Genomic DNA, 24,660 nt, shown 5'->3' with positions numbered 1-24,660 from the left:
TAAATAACACCATAGTTATTCCTTGTACATAGCTTTCCCTTGCACAATATATAGCACAGTATTTAGAAGAAGAGTGGGTTTTACCAGCTATACACAGGTCCAAAAACTGTAATTTTTTTAATGTCCTGCATACATACCCAGAAACACATATGCACACCAGCATATCTTTATCCAATTAACTGTGTGTGGTCAAAAAGTGTTAAGAGCATTTGCATATTTTCCCTTCTCCAACACTGTAAATGAAGAATTAATCATTTCCTTAAGTCCCAGTCAATGTTACTTTACTGGAAAATGGCAGCTGAACATCTGGCAAATAGAAACTACAATGAAAATGGTTCATCACACACAACAAGGATCTGAATTATGAACATGGTACATCTTCAAGCCTGTACTTTGCATGTGTAGGTTGAGCAGAATTTTTACCATACAGCTATATACTCCAGGTTCTTTTTCCATGTTTACAGCAAAATTTGAATGGAAGTCATTTCATTTTTAAAGATACTATGGAGTTGGGGCATTTTGAAGTGGGGGGGTGTTACAGTTTTTAATTTTTTGGTAAACAGAAAGGACAAAAAATACCTCGCCTGGAAACTGCAATGCACAAATGGAAATGTAGAAATCTCCCGTTATTCCATGTGTTCTGAGTTCTTCTGTGAGACCATGTTTCTTGTGGTGCAACTCTTTTTCCATTAAGGTCAAACAGGATGAGCATATCATAAGACTACTTATCATTCGTACATAATGGGAGTTGTATTCCAGCAAGAAAACCCAGGTCTGCCTTTGAGATTTTTTTTTCCCTCCTGAAAAACTACGGTCTTTTTGTCTCTACAGAAAACTTTTCATCACAAAATTCTGTTCTGTTGGAAGCAGGGCTTCTTCCTGCAGAAAACCTTCACGCAACTTAATTTTGTTAGTGCTAACAGCAGTTCATTTAACCTTGTGAAATAAATGTGAACATAAAAATGTAAGCATCTGTGAAATCATATTTGCAATTGCTCTAAACCATATTGAGTTCCTAACATTATTTATGCAGCCTTTTTTTGCTAATTTAGGGGTCTTTTCCAAGTTGCTACTCTAAGGCTTCACTTTTAAGTTATTATTCATTTATCCATTTACATAACCATACATATTCACTAACCAAACTAGGTTATTCCCATTTTTTTTTATGATGACATTGTTTTCATTACGCAAGTCTGTTTGTATTTATATCCTAAATAAGCAAGGTTATTTAAAAAAAAAAAAAAAGAAACTATACCTGTTTTTTACATATACATATATATATAACTATACCTATAACTATACCTATCTTCAGCTGCTTTAACCCTTATTTAACTTTTACTAAAGAAAACCAAGCTAAAACAAGATCTATGCAGAGTGAAGGCCCAGCAACTCCACTACCTTTCAGTCTTCTGGAAATGAATTATTTACCTGTTCTTCACAGCATGTTGGAACAGTGAATGTATTAATAGTGTTGCTCCACAAGTGAAAGAAAATTGCCTTCTGAGGCATGAAGAAAATCTGCAATTGGCCCTGTTCTTCCTAGTCTGAAAGACATATGTGGCTTGCTCTAGTATTAGTTAATAACTCCATAATAGATCGAGTCAGACTGCCTAACTCATGGCAAAGAAACACTTTTTGGAGGTAAGTGCTATGAGGTTTGCAATGTGATTATTAATACTGATATTAATTGCATGAACAATCATAATAAGCAACATGAAAGACTAAGGTGAAAAAAGTATGAAACATGGATTCAGAAGTGTAGAAAAATTACAATAAAAAGTCTAATTTCTAAACAGTGCTACAACAACCGAATGGTTCTGATAAAACCACTATTTAAAAATCATCAAAATAAGTTACTGAATCTTACTATTAGAATAATTAGCTGTCATATTCTTATGTTACTTTATTAAAAAAAAGTTTTTTTCCTATTTTGCTATGTAAGTTACAAAGCCTACGTGATTTTTGAACTAAGCACAGAAAAATGTGAAATACAAGGATAAATAACTTAATATTAATTACTAGCTATTGACAGAAGTTGAGATAGCATTACAGATTTTCAAAAGCTTATCTACTCTCTATTTTTATTCATATACCCTTCCCTAAACAGTTTGACATTAAGAATGCTGACCAATATATTTCTTTGTCCTTCCAAACCTACTTATATTCTAATATTCTAATAAACCTAAGTTATTATAAATTATATATTATCTGATATCAAGGACAAAACAGAATTTCTTTTATTTAAATTTTAAGCAAGGCTTACAGGAGAAACAAAGAACATTTTTAATTTGCTTATATTTCCAACCTTCTAAATAATGAATTACTTAAATTAGCAAGAAGCATATTTAAAACAGCTAGTACAGGCAAGGTTTGATGAGTTGTAATGAGTTTTGCCTTACATTGTAATATTTCTATATCTGTGTATATTAAATGCATTTAATACATATGTGCAAAAAGTATGATTTTTATCTTATTTCAACAGCACACCAGTAGAAAGACAAGTTTACATTTTCATTCAAGGCAGGCTCCAGCTTGAAATATGGCTGGTATCTAGACAGTTGCATATTTACAACTCTAACTGCACTGTACTGTAATTTGTGACCACAAGGAAAATGATCTTGAATGGGAATACTAGTTATTTGCACTGCATGTCTTTATACACTACCATTTCATAAAATGGTAGCTTTGCTAATAAATTCATTATCATTGCTGCTTTTGATAGTAATCATTTTAAAGTGACACATTTGTAAAAATACAATACTTTGCTGAAAGTTTAGTGCTCTTAAAATTAAATCATGACTAATGCTAGCACAGACTTCTCTTCCAATTATTTTAGATTTCATGTTCCCATTGCAAACAAATGCCTTTAGAATTTAATCAATTATTTCCATCACTGCTTAGATATGACAGTTGTCATAGTCCAATGGAAATCTTGTTGGGGTTAGTTTTCTCTGTGGAGATTCATCCATAACATGCTGAGGAATACAAGCATGCAACATGGCTTTTACTCATATTGACACAGGTTTTCCATTTGAGCATGGCCAATATTAAAAATTATGTGTTAGGTTTGCAGAAAAAGGAAAAATACTCAATAACAAATCCATGCCTCTGTAAACTTATAGCTTTCTAGTAATTTTAAAATGTTATTCCAGGAGACGCTGTAAGAAATACGAGCATTAGAAGACCCTAAGAAATATATAAGAACAATCACCAAAATAAACAATTGTGACAGTCAAAGTGTTTGAGAATTGTTGCTGCAAATTGGGAAAGATTCTTCTTAGGAAAGCTGAAGGATTTCTGGGGAAAAAAAACAAGTTTTGATTTGTATTTTTTTGTTGTTTTTAGAAATGTAATTCTAAGTACGGGCCTAATCTAACCAGATTAGAAGTAATTTTATGACAACAAACCAAAGTCAGTTTGAGATCTCATACAGATTAATAATTGGTGATAGAGACAAAAAATAATCTATTTCTTTACCTCTGCCATTTATTCTATTTATACCCCTTTCCTTCCTCTCCTAGAGAGCTTACTAGGAAATGTGTCAAAGAAATCACCTTCAACATGACAGGTACTGAATAGCACAGGAAAACTAATGAAAAACAACAGCTTTAAGTTGTTTGTGCAAAATAAACCAAATAACTAGTCCAGCTAGTGACAGACATTTGAGTATCAGCCTTTGATCAGTATATCTGGTTTGACGTTCAGCTCAATTGTTCAATGAATAGTGAAAGGTCATAAACACATGCCTGTTAAACAGAAGTACGGACAGGAACTTGACCCACCTAAAAGCTTGTCCAGAGCTTTCAGTTTGCCCCTAGATCTCAGGTAACATGAGAGCTATGGAAGTTAACTGTGATATTCCAGAATAGTCTAGGTACTGACAAGACAGGAATAACATTTTGCTTCTGAATTTCAAACCTGGTGTTGCTGCTGGTAGCTTTTTAAGTAAAGTAAGAAAAAGCAGCAGAACAACTACTGTTTTCCATAACACAAAGCTATCTGGTACCTGAACGTAACAGCTGATTCCAATTTAAATCTTAAGCATACTACCATTATCACATCACTACACTTCAAATACCACAAAGTGCCATTTTTGCCAACCTCAGGCTCAAAAGTAGGGGAAAGTTAAAGAAACTGGCTGTTCTGAAAATACTTCAACCCAAATATCCTTAGAAGCACCCAGACATTCACAGAATTATTTGATGTCAAGTTTCCTCTTTTGAACTTTCACTCATCCCTACTTTAAATTTATAGAGCATTTCCGTATAACAAATCACATTACAAATTAATGTGCTGCCTCTATATCTAATACAAAGAGGTAAGTTTTTGAAAGTGCCAAACCCAGGCACTTGTGCCCTGCTCTAAGTATGGCTGGCATAAAACCAACCAGCTAGACAGCTAATGGACAAGGATCAAGGCAGAAAACATGACTCTGTAATAAACAAATTTTATTCAACCTAGTCCAATATTAATATGTATGCTTAGAGACATTTCATTCAATCTAATTCAATATTACGATAGACTAGAATAAGAGGGCTTCAAAATCATACACACAAGCTGTAAAATTACGAAAGTGATGTCATTCTCCAAACTAAAAGACATGATACAAGGATCAGCTCTAGCAATAGACATAAAATGGCTGACAGAACCTCTCGATTGGACAAAGGAAATTGGTTTAACATAGCAACTAGGAACCTATGAAAACCAAATTATGAGAATGGGAGAAGGCGGGAGGGAGGGGGAAGTATGACCTGACCTAAGAACATAACGACAACAATCAAGAAGCAAAACATTAGAAAAAAGACAAACCCAAACTTTTTGTGACAAAATGAGACCTGATCAACCTCAATTAACCATCACCTTCATCATTAATATTAAATTCTCATGACATTAAATTTATCCCATTGTCTCTGAAACTAAAAGCACACAGACTGGCTGGTCACATGCTGATTCTGCATTTCAGTACCTCACAGCAATCCAGAATAGCTGTTTGCTCTCACTGAAAGGATCCGCTTGCTTGTTTCCTTTTAAAGGACCGAGAAAATTTGCTTGTGTAGTGTGGCAGCCCGGTACAAGGCGGGGACTGGTTAAACCTCACTGACCCTCAGGCGACTTCCCTGTGACTACATGCTAATGGCGCCACTTGCCACCCCGCAGAGAACCTTCCAGAGGGACACGCGAGGAGCACCCGCGCACGGCAACCAATCGCTAGACGCCGCGGGAACTTGAGCCAATCAGAACCGGGTATTCCCTCCCTGCTCCTATGACTGACAGGAGCTGTGGTCGCTGAGGGAGAGAGCCGGCAGAGGCAGCTCCGTGGCGGCGGGTGGAGCGCTTCAGGGCTCTAATGGCGACGAGGAAGGGACCGGCCCGCGTGGCTGGGAGTACAGCCGTGACTCGCCTCACCTCCTTCCGCGCCGTATTGCCTTCCTCCACCCCCAACGCCGCAGGGCAGGGACGTTGTGTGGCGAACTCTTAACCTGACCCACCCGGCTTCTCTCCCAGGCTGTCCCATCTCCCCCGCCACGGGCGGGGTCGGTCGTTAACGTTAAATGTGTGACTGAAAGTGCTTTCACATCGGGGCGCAGTTAGTTGTCACGCTGTCAGTGTGCTCTCAAACGGCATCGTTTGGCTCAAAGTCTGTGAGTGAGGAGTGCTCCTGTCAGCAGCAGCTCAGGGTGGTGTCTGGTAGCAGCCCTCAACTGAAGTGCAGTAGTTACCTACGGGGTATATTTTCAAATAAAATAGGTGGTGCTAGTGTTAGGTTATGAGCATGCAAATGAAGATGCAAAGCTCAGGGCATAAACCAACAGGAGATCCTATAGCTGTACCAATACAGAGATAAACAAGGTGTGCATTGGCAGTCAGGTATTTGAAAGAATGAGAACATGGATCCACGTTCACCTGGGGCTGAATTTGCAGCTCCTGGGGATTAACTGTGCTCGTTTTCAGAGCTGTGTTATCATTCTTTGCTTTTTTAATTAGATCAATGTGCACAGAAGTTTAAAGTCTGGTGGAAACTCCCCCATGTCTTTAGCTCATACAGCTAGATCGTTACTAATGTCCGGGTAGCGCTGTGCATGCCTTTATGAGAAAGTCCAGCATCTTTATTGCCGAGAGTTTTGCCATTCGGAGCCCAGTGCTGCAGCTCCTGGAAGGCCAGTGGGTGCCTGGAGCCAGACGGGTTGGGTTCCACAAAAGGGGAATTCCAGTGTCCCCAGATTCTGAATCATTAAAGGCAGCACAATTTTCTAGAACTTATCCCAGGACAAAAAGTAACACAGTGGTGCAGATGTTTGTATTTGATACGTGTCCTCTGTATTGGAAACTAAACCTCAGTGCTCTTTTCGCTGTTCCTTCACTTGCAGTCTTGCATTACCAAAACTAAGAGTACATGGCTGTTTGTTAATGCACACCTGAAATTGGTTCATACACTAAGAACTTGGAAGAGTCTGTTTAGCAGTCACCTAGTGATAGCTGCATTCACAAGTAAAAAATTCATAGCAGTTTCTGATTGCAAGAGAATTTCTAGAAGTAATACTTATGGTCTCAGAGTGGCTTGTTATAGGAATCAATACTTTCTGGAAAAGGCACAAATTGTGTCCAACAGTCTAATACACTTGTTACATAACATGATTTATAAATAGGTCACCAAAAGTCAAAGACAAGTACTCTTTTGAAAACCAAATTATTTAATTGAAAAATCAGTGAGAGTTTACTTTTGAGACTTCTTCTAAAATTCGTATGTCAATTAAAATATGAATAAAGAGGCTGTAAACCAGGACACAAAAGTTAATACTGAGATACATTTTAATTAATTAACGGTTGTCACCATTTTAAAGATACAGTTTACGAGCAGGAAGAGAGAAAAAGGGAACTGTGAAATTGGAGACAGACTAGATAAACTGAGCAATGGCATCATGACCAACTCCCACCATTTTTAGAAACTTTTTCCAGTGTCAAGTTTTCCGGCTCTTCTTTTGAATATGTTTGTCTTACTTTTTGTCTTGAAAATCAGAACATGATTTTAATAGCAGCAGCAGCTCCAGACTTTAACAACCTTTTTCTCTTTTTCCTGAAAAATGCAAGTCAATTCTAGATTTATTAGCATATTAAAGAACTATTAAGAAGGGATTTCCATTATGAAACATTTATACAGATAAGAGAAAAGGGAATAGGAGTATTCTTACAATAAAATCCTAACTTAATACTTGATGCATTCAAATGTTAAGAACTGTCTTCCCCTCTTTGTTTTCCTAACACATAGTTAAAATGAATTTTAATAGTATTTAGGATGAAGCGATAAAACCATCAACAATTTGTGCTGTAATTAGATTACACTGTGAGCTTAGGGAAGTTATGCTTTAAGAAATAATGACTTGGGATTTTATGGTTCTATCTGTATTTGGTATGGTAGAGGTTAACAACTCTTTACCTGTTAGCTCATATTTCATATGAGAGAAATGGTTTTTCTCTCTGTTTGATAGCAGCAAATTTAAAGACTTTGATTCCAATCTTGTAAGGCTGTAAAAATATTTAATCTTAGCTATAACTTTTTCTGTCTTATTTCCACTCCCTGGGAGAGCTTGATCTTATTAAGGAAAATCTTTTGTAATTTGCATGTTGTGGGCCTTCCTGGAGCTTGCCTCTTATTACTCTAATGAAGTTCAATTTCTGAATATTGAGGGTGCTTGCCTACAGGATTTCATAAGGCTCCACACCTTTTAATGGTATTGCAAGCACCGTACCCACTACCCATATTTATTAAATCTATTACAATTTATGATATTGGTGCATGGTTAGGGCTTTTCTTCATTCTTGGGATTTCAGCAGCATATTGATGAGACAGGCAATCTCATCAATGAGCCACAAAAAGATTATTTGTGTCTGAAATTTGTCTACAAATGTGATAAATCACATTTCTTCTTTTCCTATCTGTGTAATTGCAGTTGTGTCATCATGAGGCCACTGACTCTCTCTTTCTTTATCTTTATTCTCCCTCCTTCTCTCTCCACCACTAAAGATGCATCCTTTTTTTCTACTTATGGAATCCTACCCAGGCCCTGCCAGTAACGGGACGAAGTTGTGGATTTGTGCAGCCATTGCAGCTAATGGGACAATAGCAAGGGTTACTATAAGCCAACAGAAAAAAAAAAAGGCTGAAGGGCAAAACTGATGATAGGAATATGAGGAGACAGTGGTGGACCCTGGAGGGATGTACTGACTTAGGGAGCTTTAAATGGGGGAAAGCAGTAGCAAAATAGGATAGGAAAGTCAGATAGGGAACTGAAGATTCGGAGCAATGAGCATGGAAGGACATAACCTCTGACTAAGCAATCTTTATTAGCATTTGTAGATCTTTAGCAAATCTAATTTTGATCATCTTCTGTTAATGGGTCAAACTGTGAATTGAGGGATGCTGTGGAGAAATGGGTTTTCTGCAGTTTGGAAGAAAAAAGCTGCAAGAGCACTGTGAGAACTCTGGACTTAGGAGATCACCATGATGTATTTCCCAGCAGCCATCTCAGGCACATAAATTTAGAACCATGGTTTGTCAAGACACACATGCAAGATCACTGCTCTCCTTTTTTCACCTACAGTGTCATCTTTTTTTGTTCCTGAGGTACAGCAATGCTATGTGAAATAATTTTAAGATGCTAATATCTGGAAAATATAAACACCTTGCATATACAACAACTCCATTTGGTTAAACAAAGAGAAAACAGAAAATTAGTTCTCTCAATGCAGTCTCAAATAGAAGTTATGCAAAGAGTATATTACCATTGAATGTTATTCTTACAAATTAGTTGTTTTTCAGGAATTCTCAAAAATTTTCTGCTTTATCATTTCCAAAGCATAGTAACCAATGTCAGGGGCTTTCTTCTACAAAACTTTGGTAGGCATTGCTTGCTGAAACTCATTCCACTCATTTGTAACTATATAGTTTCAAAATAGTTGTTAAACCAGAGCGAGAATGGGGTGGAGAGGGCATTTTTGCACATACAGCATAGTTTTTCTTAAAATATTTCATTAAGGATGTTGAGATACAACAAAGCAGACACTTATCTGTCATCTAAAAAAATTAGATTTCAAATTCTTTTTACTTCATATATCTTGCTAAATTCTGTGTTTGGATATTTCACTTGGATTATATGCCCAGAGGAAAGTAAAACTTTAAGTTCATGCAGCAGCATATGATTTAATTTAACTTTTGATATTAAATCAATATTATACTGGGCATAGTTGATTTTTTTTTCCTTTCTCTTTCATTAACTTTAACAGAAAGCTTTAGTATTTTCTTTTAAAAAGCATAGTATCAGTATACAAGCATATCTTAAAACGCCCAAAGCCCTTAGTCCTCTGGTTATAGAGTGAAAACTGAGTAAGTTGAGTCCCGTACTGGATTATTCCATTATTGAGACAGAAGCTTAATAAGGACCAATTATTTTATACTGCTGATCCAGAATTGGGGCCGAGCTCTCTAAAAAGTGAAGCATACATCTGGGACACTGTAGAAGGCAAGGGTAAGAATTTTTTCTTGGATTTCAGTTGCCATCAAAGTGGTTCAATTTACTCCAGCATGGAAAGGGTTTGACTTACTTTCCCATTAGTAACAACTCACAGGCCAGTATAGGCCTAAAGAAGGCAGGGACAGGCTGTTGTAGTCATAAGATGGATGAGTTGCTGTTGCAAAATTTTATACCAAGAGCTGAAGGTAAGGGATAGAGGGGTGGAAATTCAAGACTGAAACTTAGTGGGAAAAAATCGGACCAGCTTCTTTGAATCAGATGTTTTAAGAAGTCAGTGGATAGTTGCAGAATTATTTAAAATACAAGTGTAAGTAAGTTATTTTTCTCCAATTAAATAATTGTTTCTGCAAAGTGTATAAAGAGCTAGAAAAATCACTGCTTAAAAATGCTGAATGTTGAAAGTTACTTTAAAAATAAAAATGGTTTCAAGAATTGCTCCTGCTCTTATTTTCATTTGCATAATGTGTGTATAATCTTCTGAAAGATAATACAGCAGAAGAAAACAAAACAGAGCTCTGTAACATTCTGTACATTGAGAAATCATGAGATAATGAAGTGCAGCAGAGCATCTTGCTGTTTTGGTATTTCATTAAACATGCATACTGTGAACACGAATAAAAAATATTTGTTTACCGATATGTATGGAAAAAGCCAGCAGAAGCACTATTCTGGATTAGTTGCTGCCATTGTACTCAATAATAGATGAGGAAGGAGGTCTCAATTTTATAAGGCAAACAGGATGGTGCTTATTTAGAATACAAACCCTTAATTTATAATTCTCTTCATTTAAAAATGAAGATGAGAAGCAGACTGAGGTCTTTATCTAAAATTTAAAAAAACTCTAAGTTTTTTAAATTAAAAAAATATTTTTTTTCAGAATGACCAATCTGTTAGTAAGCAATTATTGAATAATAAAAAGTGACTGTACACATACACATACACACACACAGAATCTTTGTAGGAGACAATGACTTCGTGCTCATGTGTAAGTTTTTCCAGAAATACATCAAGCTTCCTTCTGTGTACTCTTTTCCTCATGAAAAGCACAGATATATGTAGGAGAAGGAAGAAAAGCTCATTTGCCATCTAAATGCCTAAGAAGCCAAACAGGAGGGACTTAGGTTCGTATGAATAAATTGTGACATTATACAGGACAGTACAGAATTGAATTTTAAAGATTCTGTACATAAGAATAAAGCAGCAGTATGCATTAGGGGTACGTGACCAAAACAAGAATCAAGTCTAGAAGTAGGGTCAAGAAGTGTGAAAATTGCTAGAGACAGGATGAAAGAGGAAGTGGCTGTCGTTATTCCAAGCAAGAACAGTGTGAAATAACAAAAAAGAGCAAACTGGACTAATAGCTTGCTCTTCTCTTTCTTCCCTCAACACATGATTCAGTCAGAGAAAACCTGGGTTTCTAGTAGGAAAATGGTAAATAAAATTTGGTAACCCATGGGCGGTGCAGACAAGGGTGGAGGAGATGCAGCTGCTTGAGTTATCTCGCGGGAACAGGTTTCAGATTTTTGGGAGAGTGGAGAAGCTCATAATCTGACTGCTAAATTCACTTCTGCATACATGTGTGGTTTTAATGCTACAGATAAGAAAATCACATAATGACTTAGGATGATAAGACTTTCTTTGCTGTTTTAATACAGTGATCCTAGAAGAGGAAGAGAGTATCTCTAAGCATGCAAATGTAACAATTACTAGTTACTCTATTAAAAAAATTCTTGTAGCTTCAATCTCACTGATAATTACAGTTAATTTTTTTAACATCTTCCTAAAAGAAGCAGCTTCCTCTTTTTCCTCCATCCTTCTATTGACTTTGAAATTTTAAACAAGAGTAATGCAGTGGAACAAAGATGTATTTTTTTCACATCATTGCCCCACTAGTGACTTTGAACTACTCTGAAGTAACAGCTATGTCTATCCTGGTGGGTTAAAGAGCGCCAGGACATGGACAGTGTCCCAGCACTGAAACTTGATAAATCATTAAATTAAATCATTAGAATGGTCTGGTCCCTAGTATGCCTCCTGCCTGGGACAGCGAGTGCGCTTTCAGACACTTTGGAGGCACAGTTCAGGAGTAACATTGGCCAGGGGACATTCCCAATATACAGAGTCTCAGTTATAACCATGTAAGCATTGCTGTGACTTTTCTGTTTCTGGGGAATGATATTTTCACAGAAATTAAGTTGGCAGTGCATTTTTCTCTCACCTACAGGTTAGAGACACAAAATACATAACAAAGATACTCTGATATACCCTTGCTAAATGAAACTTGAGTAAGTTTGATGTGTGTTCTGTTTATCTGCCAGTTTAGAAATAGAAGGATATCTTGGGTTTGAAAATCTAGTATATCATAAGGAAGAGAAAAAAATCGTACATCTGACAATAACAGCGAAATAATCAGGGCAATTAAAAAAAATGAGGGAAGATTTAGACAGCTGTTATAAGGAGGAGATATATTCAGTAAAGACAGAGGAGGAAAGCCTAAAACTGTGTAGAAGTCTGGGTTTTCTTAGATTAGCATGCACGAGATTCAGTACACTTGAACTGGATCAAAACTAGTATTATATCAAACTTAACTCTTGTATATTAATTACCCAGTTTTAAAATACATTTCTGATTCTTTTTTTTCCTTGATATGCATTTATTCATAATTTGTTTTTGTCTAAACCCACATTACTTTTCTGCATCTGCCACTTGTATCATGGAGAGCAGCTGGGAACGGAGACTCAGAAATTCCTACTGAACTGGTGGTTGTCTTAGTTCACTTCTTGATTCGTTCTTCATAATGCTGAAAGCTTTGGTTACTCTTATAATTTGCCCCCAAAGTCTTTTCTGCCAAAGGGATGTTTTTATTGCTAAAAGATCAGGCTAAAAAGCTTGTTTCTTTCACACATTTCTTTTCCTTCCCCTCCGTCAGCTACAAGTCAGTATTCCATAGAACAAACTCACAAGAATTATTTAGCTCCCTTAATGAAACGCATACAGATACTAATAGAAATAGTGTGGATTTTTTAGCGTGCAAAGATTTAGTGGAGAAAACCTGACAGTCTGGAAGGTATGAATTGTAAATCATTTGGGAATACAGCCAAAAACAACAGAAGTAAGGTAAAGCTGGGAACTTGGAAGCTACAGGTGTACATAATGAAGGCTGAGGAGAAAGAGGAACTGAGTTTCTAGAGTCATATATACTGTGGGAAGGTGTATTTAGCCTACTGTTCATAATTACTCTTATTAATGAAACTGACATATTTAAAGCATGTAAAAAACAGCGTCTCAATTGTTGTTCATTCCTCAAGCATGAAACAACTATTAAAACATGACTAAAAAGCATATGTCCACAGCCAGAGAAGACTGGGAATGTTGCCTAGGTAATAAAATCACTTTAGTTTTGGGAAAATAAAAATGCCAGGCTCTTTGATGTGCTTTTTTTGTCTTTCCCCTGTGTGCACACATGCAGAATGCACATTATTGTTCTGTATAGCACTGGGACTTTTCCCTGCAGATGCTTTCCAGGCTTGGACTTCTTTAGTACTCATTTAGTGACAGTCATCCCAGATGGATAGCTAACCAGCAAGTGGCAACAGAGTAAACCAAAAATTGTATTGTGTTTTGCTATGCTGTACAAAATTCACAGTTGTTTCTCCTAACAAAAGAAAAAAAAAAGAGTAATATTTGAAACTGTCAATTTCTTACACTATATATGTATTTTAGGAGTAAGCTAATATTAAGATTAACATTTCTCAGCTGATTTTTAAAAGTACTTTATATATTCTGTTAGTGTCTTCAAACATGAAAATCAGAAATCGTCTTCTAACATGAATCTTAAATGAGAAATTACAAACAGTTTTGCAGATCCTAAAATTGTTCTACAAAGACTGTAAAGTGCAGATACTTGTTTCAAAGGACATTTCAGACATAACATAGCAAGAACGTGAGACAAGGGAAGTATATAGTATCGGTAGGTATCAGAGTTACTCATTTTAGGAATGTCTCATACAATTGTGCTGTAATTAAGGTAGAGCAGTATGTGTACTCATAAACTACAAGAAACCAGACCAGTTGAAAACTTTTGCAATCCTCCATCAACAATCTTCTTTTTTTTTCTTCAGTATTTCTATATCTCAGTGACTGAATTTGAGTGAAACTGGAATAGCAAGGTTTTGAACACTACTCAGCGCCCAATCCATCAAAAAACAGATATATTAAGAAACAAAATATCTTTGTCCTCAGTACTCAGAATCAAGCAACTGGAAATACCTCCTCACTAGGCTTCTATTTCATATCACTAACTGAACTACATCGAGACAGATGTGACACTGAGATATAAGTCAAGCTTGTCACACAGCGAAGCTATGTAGAGCATCTAGCTATTCACCTTTAAAAGAAAATGCACTTTCTTTGGTATCTGCCAGTGCAGTGCTAACAACTAGCTGGTTTCTTCATTGTTCAATTCAGTTCCATAGTATACCTCTGCCAACAGGCAGATTGTCAGTAAGAACTGTCTCAATTTAGTCTCCTTGCTCTGATCTCTTTTAGGGCTTGGGACAATAAGCAGAATTTTTGGAAGTGTGAATGCTGAGTTTCATTTATGTTTGTCACATGTGAACTGGTATGAGATGCACTGTTATGGACCAGTAAGAGTTAAATTATTTCAATCACTTGGCACATTTTGTCTGGCTCCATTAAATGGACCACTGATTTTCTAGTGGGCACAAAACCAGACAAACATATGGAGAACATTTATAGGCAATCAGTACACTTACACATAATTTGAGTATCTCAGCTGACTAATGAGGGACAGACTTAAAGCCAGAGATTTCCAAGCTGTTGTCCGTACTGAGATCACAAACTGCTGTTTCAGAAGACTTGTCCTTTATGAATCTATTGGCCCACGTAACTTAAAAACAACCATGTGTTCATATGTTTCTCAGGGTCCATAAAGTTCAGACTCATTAGTGTTTTAGTTTAGATCAGGACTATGCTTTTGACATGAATTTCTCAACAGTCCTCACTTAACTGTGCTTTGCCTCACATCACGCAGTGGTCTCAGTGCACACAAACCAGAGTACTGTTGAAAGAAATTGAACCAGAAGATGTGCTTCAAGAGCACACCTAATGCTCTCCAACTAGTAGTGAGTTGTGAAGAAGATAATCTATGGATAATATTCTGGACTTTTTTTTTTTTTTTTTTTTTTTTGCATAAAGAAGGTAAAAAATTTGCTTGGCAAGGGGTAATATACATCAAGTATCGGCCACTACACAAAAAGCCCATCCTGAAATTAGAATATACTTGGCTGTTGGAGCTCTGAAATCAACAACAATTTTTCTGTCAGCTACAGTGGGAGCAGAGCAAGGCCAGGGCTGAGTGCAAATATATGTGGCATCTTCTCACATTTAAGAGTTAAAAACGTCTACTATAGGGATGACAGAAAATGGTTTCCATACCAAAACCCATCCCTGTAATGATTTGGATCCATTACATTTATTTTGTATAAAAATTATGCTAAAATGAAAATGCAGGAGTTGCAAAATCATATACACTCAAAGCTTAGGAAATGCCAGAACTAAGTTTTTTTAATGATTTATTAAATTTAGCCCCTCTTCACCTAAATACCATGAAAGAGTCTTTACCTACATGGATCAAATACTTTTCCATCACTTCATTCAGTGCATAAGGGAGCATGAGAAAACTTGTCTGCTCTAGAGGTGCAGTAACGGGAAATACGTTTGTTTCTGTTCACTTGTACTTAGAATAAAGAAGGAAACCAGGAAAGAAGAGTTAATTTTATGGTTTCAGTTGAATGTTGCCCTAAGGAAATTAAAATAAATCGTATATTAGCTGAAGTTGGTTTAGCCTAGCAAGTATCTTTTGTAGGTAGAAATAAATTCCTCCTTTTCTGTTTTTCTGAATTTTCAGCTTAAGGTGTGATTTTCAGAACTTCTGAACACTCAGCACCTGCAACTGAAGCCAATAGAAGCTGTGTTTTAAATTAAAAAGTAAATATTGGCAAGATACTTAGCTTCTTTGATAACAAATGTCACAAAAATACATCATGAGAAAATGAGCAATGCTATTCTCAGAATAGGGTGTAGATGAGGCTTAAAAATTCCTACCCAGAATCATCTGGCTTGACTTTAGAGACAATGACTTATTGCAATAAAAATTGGGGTGTGAAATTACTGTCCAAGAGCTTCTTTTCAGTAATTGTCCTGATGCTCAGACTTATCCCACAGTAAATGGATTAGTTCATCATCCTTTTACTGAAAAATAAATTTAAGTCTTGTGTGCTGTATGGTAAAGAAAAGACATGTATGTGGGCAGTTTTCAAAGACTGATTGATGACCTATAAATTTCACCATTTAACTTATTTCAGAGTAATTTCCTTGTGGACCCATACCCTTCTGTGACCTTCTGCTCTATAAATCTACTAAATACAGACAATTTACAGTATCCACTTCTCTGCAGCTAAATCCTCTTGTGTAGACTTCTCTTCCTTATGAGTCAAGCAGTCTCTGTAGTCCCAAGTCTCTATAATACCACTGCCAGTCTTTTAATGTTTTCGAAGATACAAACACTTCATATCCCGCCTCAAACAAAATGTTAGTCTCTACATCATGTAAAAATTGAATTTAAGGTTATGCTTTCCACAAACAGGCCACAGTTTTCCAGCCTGTCCCTTATGTTGTGAAGTTCTTCACTTCTTTCCCTGCTGTTGCTGATTTTCTCTGTCCAGCCTCCTCGCTGCTGGCAGAACTTACAGCACACCATCTGGGACCACCTTCCTGTATCTTTATCGCATTGATTTGCCATCTGTTCACAAGTCTCATTTGAAAGCCCATGTTTAACTTCCTCTTAATCTTCCTTTCCTCCACTTTGTAATGCTTTTATTCAGTTCTGTAGAGTATTTCAAATTCAGTTTATGAAAAAGACAATAAAAGGCTTTCACTCCTATGGTATTTACTGACATTGTTGGTTAAAGCTAAGAATTTTAATATATGTCTGCAATTTTTTTCAAAAAAAACAAATTAAAGCATTTAAAAATAATGTAATAAATAAAACAATAAACGGAAAGTTGATGCTTGTTTGCTGACTTCAACTTTCAATTAGCTGAGTAAGGCATAAGACATCATAATCACTTTATCCAAGCAATGTATAATTCCATGGATCAATATTAAGGACATTATCCTAAGGCAGTAAAACAATAGTTAATTTTGTGCATTCAGATGTCTTTCACTCAAATGGACTTATTAGAGCATAAAGGAGTACACCTCATAATGACTAAGTTTTCAGTCTGTGTACTGCTACATCCACTAGGTCTGTAGTACAAGGCAGGGGAGGGAGTTATAGAGCTTCAAAAACTTTTGTTGAAGGACTATGAAGACACTGGTCATTTTTTTAACTAAATATAAGTGGAACATGAAATATGTCAGGGGTGGCAACTCAAATCTTCAGGGAAGCACAGTGAGTTGTATTAGCAGTAGTACTTTGCAGAAGTACTGCTGCGGTTGCTAGTTTCTTAAGTGAACTCCAGCTGCTGTATAGCTCTTTTCTCAGATCCGTAATTGGTAATCTGAAACTGATTTGTCAAACAGCACATTCACAATTTCAGCACATGGATTCTCTCAGTGAAGTCAATGCATAAGTTTAAGTCATGTACAACTCAACTTGAATTTATGTGACTTGGGAACTGTTAAGAGCTTATTGCTGGTTATATACTGTATGTCATTCATGGTATGTGGTCTGACCTTTAGTTAAACCAAGGTACTCTTTCAGACCAATTTCAGTGGCAGAGCTTGTTTGCTTTATTGAGACCTTAGAGAATTTCTACTCCCACAGAAATCTGGAAATTTTTCATTGGTGCAGGCCCATCTAGTCTTTATTCTCATTTCAAGTGTCAGACCACCTGCTATCATCAGCTGGGAGGAAGAGCCTCCTGAAGCTCAGTTACTTCATCATGCCTTGAGTGTCTCTCAATGTTCTAAAATAAATTATAAGTTTTGGACATGATTCTTTTTCTTCTTCCTGTTTAGCAGAAAGTACAGGAGATTCTGTTTTAAATGGAAATTAAGGGTGGATGACAAATTTAGGAAATCATCTTAGGTTAGTCCAAAGACCTGACTAATTTATTTTTGGGTAATATAAATTGTTAACAGTTAACTACCACTTTGTATCTTAGTTCTTGATGCCAGAGTCCCTTCTAATTAATCCTCCTTTCACAATTTATGTAATGAGCTAACCTACTTGTGGGTTATGCTCTTGAAATATGGTCTGTGGAGTAGACCTCCTGTCAGCTCTGAATATTTTTTCTGTAAAAAAAAAAATTTAATAGTACTGTCTCTCCATTCTTCACATAAACCTTCCCTACAACACAAAATGTAAGTTCCTAAAAGACCTGAATGACTGAATTTCACCTTGTTATGAGTCCTTTTTTTCTGCCACTTTAAAAACAGAAACCAAACAAGTAATCATTGCTTCTTTAGATTCAAATTGACAGTATCTTCTGTTATTGTATTGGAGAGCTCATTTCCATAACATTACATTTTATAGAAAGGGAAATAACTGTGTTTTAAATCAAGTAGTGATAGAGAGGATATGGGATTGCACTAAAAGCACTGTTACACAACTATAACTTTACCTACAGTTTATATTTTTTATTTTACTATGTGATGAGTACATAGAAATAATAGCTTCCAGAAACAAAGCTCTGAAGAAGCATCTCTTACAATTTGCTGCATTGATATCCATATACACTAAAGTGACAGGATTTGCATTATATTTTGACATACGGAACAGTACAAGCAAAAACTGAAGTCAGAGCTACTGTGAAGCTACTTTTTTTTTTTTTTTTTAATGCAAATACCCCAAAATAATGTTTATGTTATATACACTACATGCTCCATCTGATCTTATAAAAATTATGAGGGACAACATCTCAACTTTACACAATACATTGAATTAATTATTTCAACCTTTTTTAGAAGAATTTGCAAATTACTCTGGATAAACCCTGCCTTACCATAAGCACAGACAGAGGCTAATATTCCAAAGTTTTTTTTTTTACTTACTGTTTGCTAGCTTTTTTGGTAAAATATTCTACTGTTCATATCTTTCAGTATTATTCTATTTTTATTCATTACTTATACAGTGAGTGCAGAAATCTTCACCCCTTTTCTTTTCGTCAATTACTGAGGACTGCAACTCGTTCTTTTGCAGTGACAACGCTACAGCCTTTCAACCATTCTCATACTTCTCTCATTCTATTATTTTGATCCATCAGTTTGACTGAACAATTGAATTATTTCTACATGCATGTAAATCCAAGATTTCACACCAGTTTAGAAGAGGACTGGCCAAATGTTTCTTACTACAGTGAAAACTATTACTTACTTAGACAGACCTTTATCAGGAATGTTTAATAATTAACACACAAAAAAAGAAAAGAAGATAAATGATTTATGAAGGGCAACTAGTGTCAGACCAACCTTCCCAGCACCAATCTCCTTTTTCAATATCTTAAGTTTTTTATAGTCAGGCTACAAAACAAGACAACAATTCTGTTTGAGCTGACCAATGATTGAGAATATATAGCATAGGCATCTGTGCTAATAGTACTGGAAGTATTACCAGCTTTTAGTTTTTGCTGGCCTGTGCAACCTCATGAAGGAAGTGTCTACTCTAATTGGTTCCTCTTACTCATGTCTCAGATTAGTTGCAACAGGTAAAATTACTTGTTCTTCCATGATACTTTTATAGAAAAGCACTTTATAATTTGTCACATATTGTTTAAGGTAGATGGCAGTTGATATGTTGGTAAGATGACTTTTCTATTTTTTAAAAATCATCTGTTAATTCTGTATGTCTGGTTGTCACTATTTAGCACTCTGTTTTCTTAACATTGCATGTGACTAATGTAATGCCCAGCCGTCTCACTATATGAACAAATTTGGGACCTGAATAAACAATAGATGTCCCAAATTTTATCTGAGCAACTCAGACATAATGTTTTTTGAGTCCTCACTTATAACCATTTGCCCTTACATTTTGGCATACAGTCTCGGAGCACTCTACTGTTAGAATCTTGAGAATACAATTGCTGTGTTCCTGCTTGTCTCTATGGTTAGTTAAGCAAAACACTTTGAGTTTTTGTCCTTCTTGCTGCTGCTCACTGTGTCTTACATTAGCATTGGGAATACTTTTTGGGTGGGAATTTTATGGTATTGAGAATATTTATCATAGAGAAACCTTAAAATTATGAATATGCCACTCAGAAAGAAAGACTAATCCCTTATGGTGTAGTAGTACGTTAGAGTCATTTAGAAGATTTGATTGTATCAGAATGAAGGGGACCACATCCCTGGTGGGACTGGCCAACATAAACACCTTACATAAATATTCTACAGACAGATTTTACAAACCAGACCTTTTAAAACATCAGGAGCTGCATCACAAACCCAACTTTTGTGATTTCCTGCTGCCAAGTTTAACCAACCTCCTGTTGTAGAATTCTATTCTGTAGTAGGTCTGGCTGTTATGGAGTTAATTTTCCTCATATGGTGCTACATTTTGGATTTGTGACCAAAACAATGTTGATAAGACACCAACATTTAGGCATTGCTGAACAGTACTTACACAGCATCAAAGCCTTTTCTTTTTCCCACTCTGCCCCCTCAGTGAGTAGGCTGGGGGTGCCCAAGAAGCTAGGAGGGGATGCAATCAGGACAGCTGACCCAAACTGACCAAAGAGATATTCCATGCTATGTAACGTCATGCTCAGTAATAAGAACAGAGGGGAGGTGGGTTTTGGGAAGGTAGCCATTGCTTGAAAACTGGCTGGTCATTGGTGTACACGTGGAAGGTGGCGAGTGATTGCCTTTGCATCACTTGATTTGTTTTTTTCTTTCTTTCTTCTTCCTCTTTCCTTTGCTTATTAAACTATCTCAACCCACCAGTTTTCTCGGTTTTGCTCTTCCTATTCTCTCCCCAGTCCCGTGGAGAAGATAGACTGAGTGGCTGTGTGGTGCTTAGCTGACAGCTGGGGTCAACCCATCACATGAGCATCATTGTTTGTGCCCATTTTTGCTGACGCCTTGTTAAGATAACACAGTTATCTAGTTTTAAGGCTCTATATTATACCAGATTACCAACACCAAAGAGGAAGAATACATCTTTGAAGAAGAATATGCAAGTGTCATTCATGGCAATGCTAATTGTCTCACTTTGACCTAGAAAAATGCATCAAAGGTATTTGAGCTGTTGGACTGTAGAATGGAACTTTTATTAGCATAGGGGGAGCCAATTAATTATTCCTGAGCCACCAGAGGGTCTAATATGACTGACAGTGGCTTGTGCTGGTATATAGTAGCTCTTGGGTGACTTGAGTTCTCAGCTGCTGTAGAAAATTGGAGCCTCCTTAAGCTGACATAGTTGTGTCATTCAGCTGCCTACTTCACCCATCCCAATCTCATCCCACGGCCCAATTGCTTAATGCCACCTACTGCCTGGAGAGCCAAGGTAAAGGCTGTGAAGTATATGCTGCAATTAGGGTGTGTATTTGAATTCTTTCTCACATTAAGATCCTTGGTCCTTGACTATTATAATAAGGTTACTGTAATATATCTTTGGAAGAAAATTGTATTTGATGGATAAATTATGGAACTCCTGAGATCTCCATCTGTTTTTAAGTCTTCCTTGATTATGCCTTAGTTGTTCCCAACCCCTCAGTTTATTACCTTTTAGAGGAGGAGTAGGAGACCCTTTAAATGTTAAAAACTCCTTCTCTAGGGAATTGTTACCTCAATATCTGTTCTTTTACAGCTGCTCTGGCTGAAGAAGAGGAAGGAATGGATCTTCCTCCATTCTTATGAATATATATGTTAATTCATTAATCCTCTTTGCATCCATCACTGAGGAATCTTGGTGTATAAAACGACATCATTTGATGTGGAAGAAATTCAGTAGTCTTTGATACTGAATACAAGAAGCACATTGTATGTGGAACAATATAGTCGCATACAAACTGAATAATGCAATCACTTAGTGAGCGAGTCTTTTTTGTCCCTTTCTGGATTCAACTTAAAAGATGATCCACATGAAAGTTATTTCAGAAACTTATATCAGAAATTTTAGTTTCAGTAAATAGACTATAGAATAGAGAAGGAGAAAGTAGAAATATTGAATACCAATACATTATTATTGCTATAGCAAAATAAAGCTATTAGCAAATCCTTATTTCTTGTCTTAAAAATATGCTGATACTAACTTTTCAATTTAGCAGAGCCCATTCTGTATTCATTTTCCTTTTTTTGGAGCACAAAATTACTTTACTATCAAAAATGCCAAAGAACAATCTTCTAATGAAACAAAATACTGAAGATTTTTTTGTCTGTGCATTAACTGACATCAAAATGAACACTTTAATATGAATGCTTATGGTAATGTCGACAACATAGGTGAACTATGTTGAGAATGCCATTGAGGTCTGAAAAAGGTCAAATTCAAGGGCTAAAATGACACCTTGCCATTAAGTTTCTACAGTATTTATTTTCTGTAGTTAGTAACCACATCCACATAGGTTAGATTTTTTTAATGTCAGGCTTTCTCTGAAACAATGAGTCTGCATGGATCTCACTGATTTGCTGTGTCACAGTCCATTTAAAACAAAATAGTATAGGTCTGTGACAAAGAAGATGAGAAATGTATAGGTACTGCAGGACAAAAATAAACACAAAATAAAATCAAGAAAACAAAAGCATAAAAGGCATATGAAGAAAAATCTAAAACAGAATTAAAAATTGCAGTGAGCTACCATTCTTTGTCAGGTTTAATTTTGCCCAAATTAAAAAGTCCCCTTGGATCAATATTACAGTTCATTCAGTGAAGCTTAGCAGACATCCTTGGTGGAACAATATGTTTATTTTATGAAGAACCCATAATTTTGTCCATTTCTGATATCTTATTTTTTGCAGAAGGATGTTGTTTAAACTTTTGCATATACAACTCCATTTTATCAGTCTCAGTTAAAGCATCAACTGTAGTTAGGAATAATACCTGGAATGTCTACATATACAACAGAATCTCATGTAGGATAGGACAGTACATGCCTTGTGAGCATAAAATTTAGTTCTGGAATGCTTTCTAACCTGATTTTAAGATGGCAGTATGTGTCCACTATGACAGCTTGAAATATTAATTGCAGTCTACTGGTAAAAAAATGCGCATTTGCAATAGCGTCCAAAGACAAGAACAAAAGTGTCACAAGCTTTGTGGTCTCCTTATCAAGCATTTAATTTTGTCCAAGGCATTGACTAGTTCTTGAAGCATATCGACAAGAAAATTTATAAAATACATAAAGTATTCTGACTGTGTAAAGAAGAAACAACTCTAAAAATCAGAGTAGAGGATTTGAGAAAATTCTCTTGAAGCATATAACTTCTGTTCCAGTTTAGGAAATAGTGATAGCTGTGGGTTACCACCAGGATTTGTCAGAAAGAAGTGCAATTTCTTTATGTATGTACAAAAAAAAAAAAAAAAAAAAAAAAAAGGCAAAACAACAAAAGACCAACACAACAAAACCCCAGAAACTCATACACTCCTCACACACTTCTGGGATTCTGGGATGGGTTTCAGCTAGAAATGCAGACACCTAAACATGGGTGTCTTCTTCAGCACTAATGCAGCCTAGCTATACAGTCAGTGGTACCTACAGGGTTGTTCAGTTCCCCCAAAGTGGATATCTACAGTATGGGCAGCTGAATCACTGTCTGGGTTGTGCTGATTGCATCAGCAAGGATTCTAGCACCTTTGGTGGGTGCTTCGATGCTTAGCTCATGCCATATATAGACACCTACATTTAGGCGTCTTAATATTAATCTGAATTCTACAACCTTGCTTTAACATGTTATTAGTTTAATGTTCTCACAAACATGCTAGGAGAAACTAGAAGAAAAAAAAAGCCAAACCGTCTGTTTGGTTGGTTGGGTTTTTTTTTAACCACCCCAAATTTCTCTGACAGTCTGAATGTTTCTTGAAGACAATATCCATACTGTATAGTCTTAGCATCCCTATTGAGTACATGGAAAACAAATTGGTTCCTGATAGATTCCTGGAGGGAGCGACACAGAACATGGGCCACCTCTGATGCCAAAGTTTACACAATGTGTATGTCTGTCTTCTTCTTTCCTCCCATGAAGGAATCAGTTGATAAAATGCTTTTATTTCTGAGAAGAAAGAAGTTATTTTTAACACTTTTCATGTTTCAGAAACTAATATAGCTGAAGAATTTTGAAAATAAATGCTGAAGTACTTAAAGTAAAGCCATTTTGGGGGGTAAGATATTTTTAAGCCCTTTTGAAGCCAATGTCATCGGTGTAAATGAGTATACCTGTCACTTATAATGAGGCCATAAACACACCTAGTTGAAAATATTTCGCTCCTTTTGAATTCCCCAAATAACCATGTTGACTCAGTAACTGCCTTTAAATGATAAAAACACTTGTCTTTCTCACTGCCTATATCATTACAAATAAAGAAAAAAACAGTGACTGGAAGGCACGACTATAAAACTCTTGACAGGTATATGGATTAAGTGGAGGATTAGAACTCACAATAGTATTGCTTTAGATTTCAGGAAAAAAACTTAACAATCATCTTAATTAAAAAATATTCTCTACTAACCAGATGTAGATCAACACATGTAGAATTGTGTTCACAAGCATTGATTATGCAGTCATCAATGTCCTGGTCACATTTTAGTCCTGCATATCCTGGGTTACACAAACAATAGAAGCCATCGACAACTGTAACAGAGAGAGTATTATAGTGCTAAGTGTTTTAGAATAATGACTGAGAGTAGTAAAATTAAGTCAGTTACACTTACAACTACTAGCTGGAAAAGATTTGGACTGGCTTTACCTAAAAGGTGTGGACATGTTAAAAAATTTAAATAAATGAAATGCAATATCTCAAACCACCTTTTTAATATGAAAGCAGATTAATGTACTGCATTTTACTTCAACATGTGAAATGTTTTGACATAAGAATTATAAATCAATGACCCATTACTAGCTTCTGAAAAAGTGAAGGCATAAGCTAAGGAGTAATCTTCCATCACAAAACTGT

At 36.1% G+C, this 24,660-nt stretch overlaps 1 protein-coding gene across 1 annotated transcript in view; it reads right to left on the bottom strand.

Moving 5' to 3' along the window:
* The window catches only part of EYS (eyes shut homolog), a gene marked incomplete at its 5' end in the record, with an annotated part of 904,266 nt that overhangs the window by 573,378 nt on the left and 306,228 nt on the right, over positions 1-24,660 (bottom strand). Inside the window, one exon of the mRNA XM_082305491.1 lies at positions 24,217-24,338. Coding sequence (XP_082161617.1) covers positions 24,217-24,338 — 122 coding nt within the window. The remainder of the gene's footprint in view (positions 1-24,216; positions 24,339-24,660) is intronic.

Source organism: Platalea leucorodia, assembly GCF_965183815.1.
Source record: "Platalea leucorodia genome assembly, chromosome: 3".
NCBI lineage: Eukaryota > Metazoa > Chordata > Aves > Pelecaniformes > Threskiornithidae > Platalea > Platalea leucorodia.
Note: the sequence above shows the minus strand (reverse complement) of the source record. Positions and strands in the feature narration are given on the sequence as shown.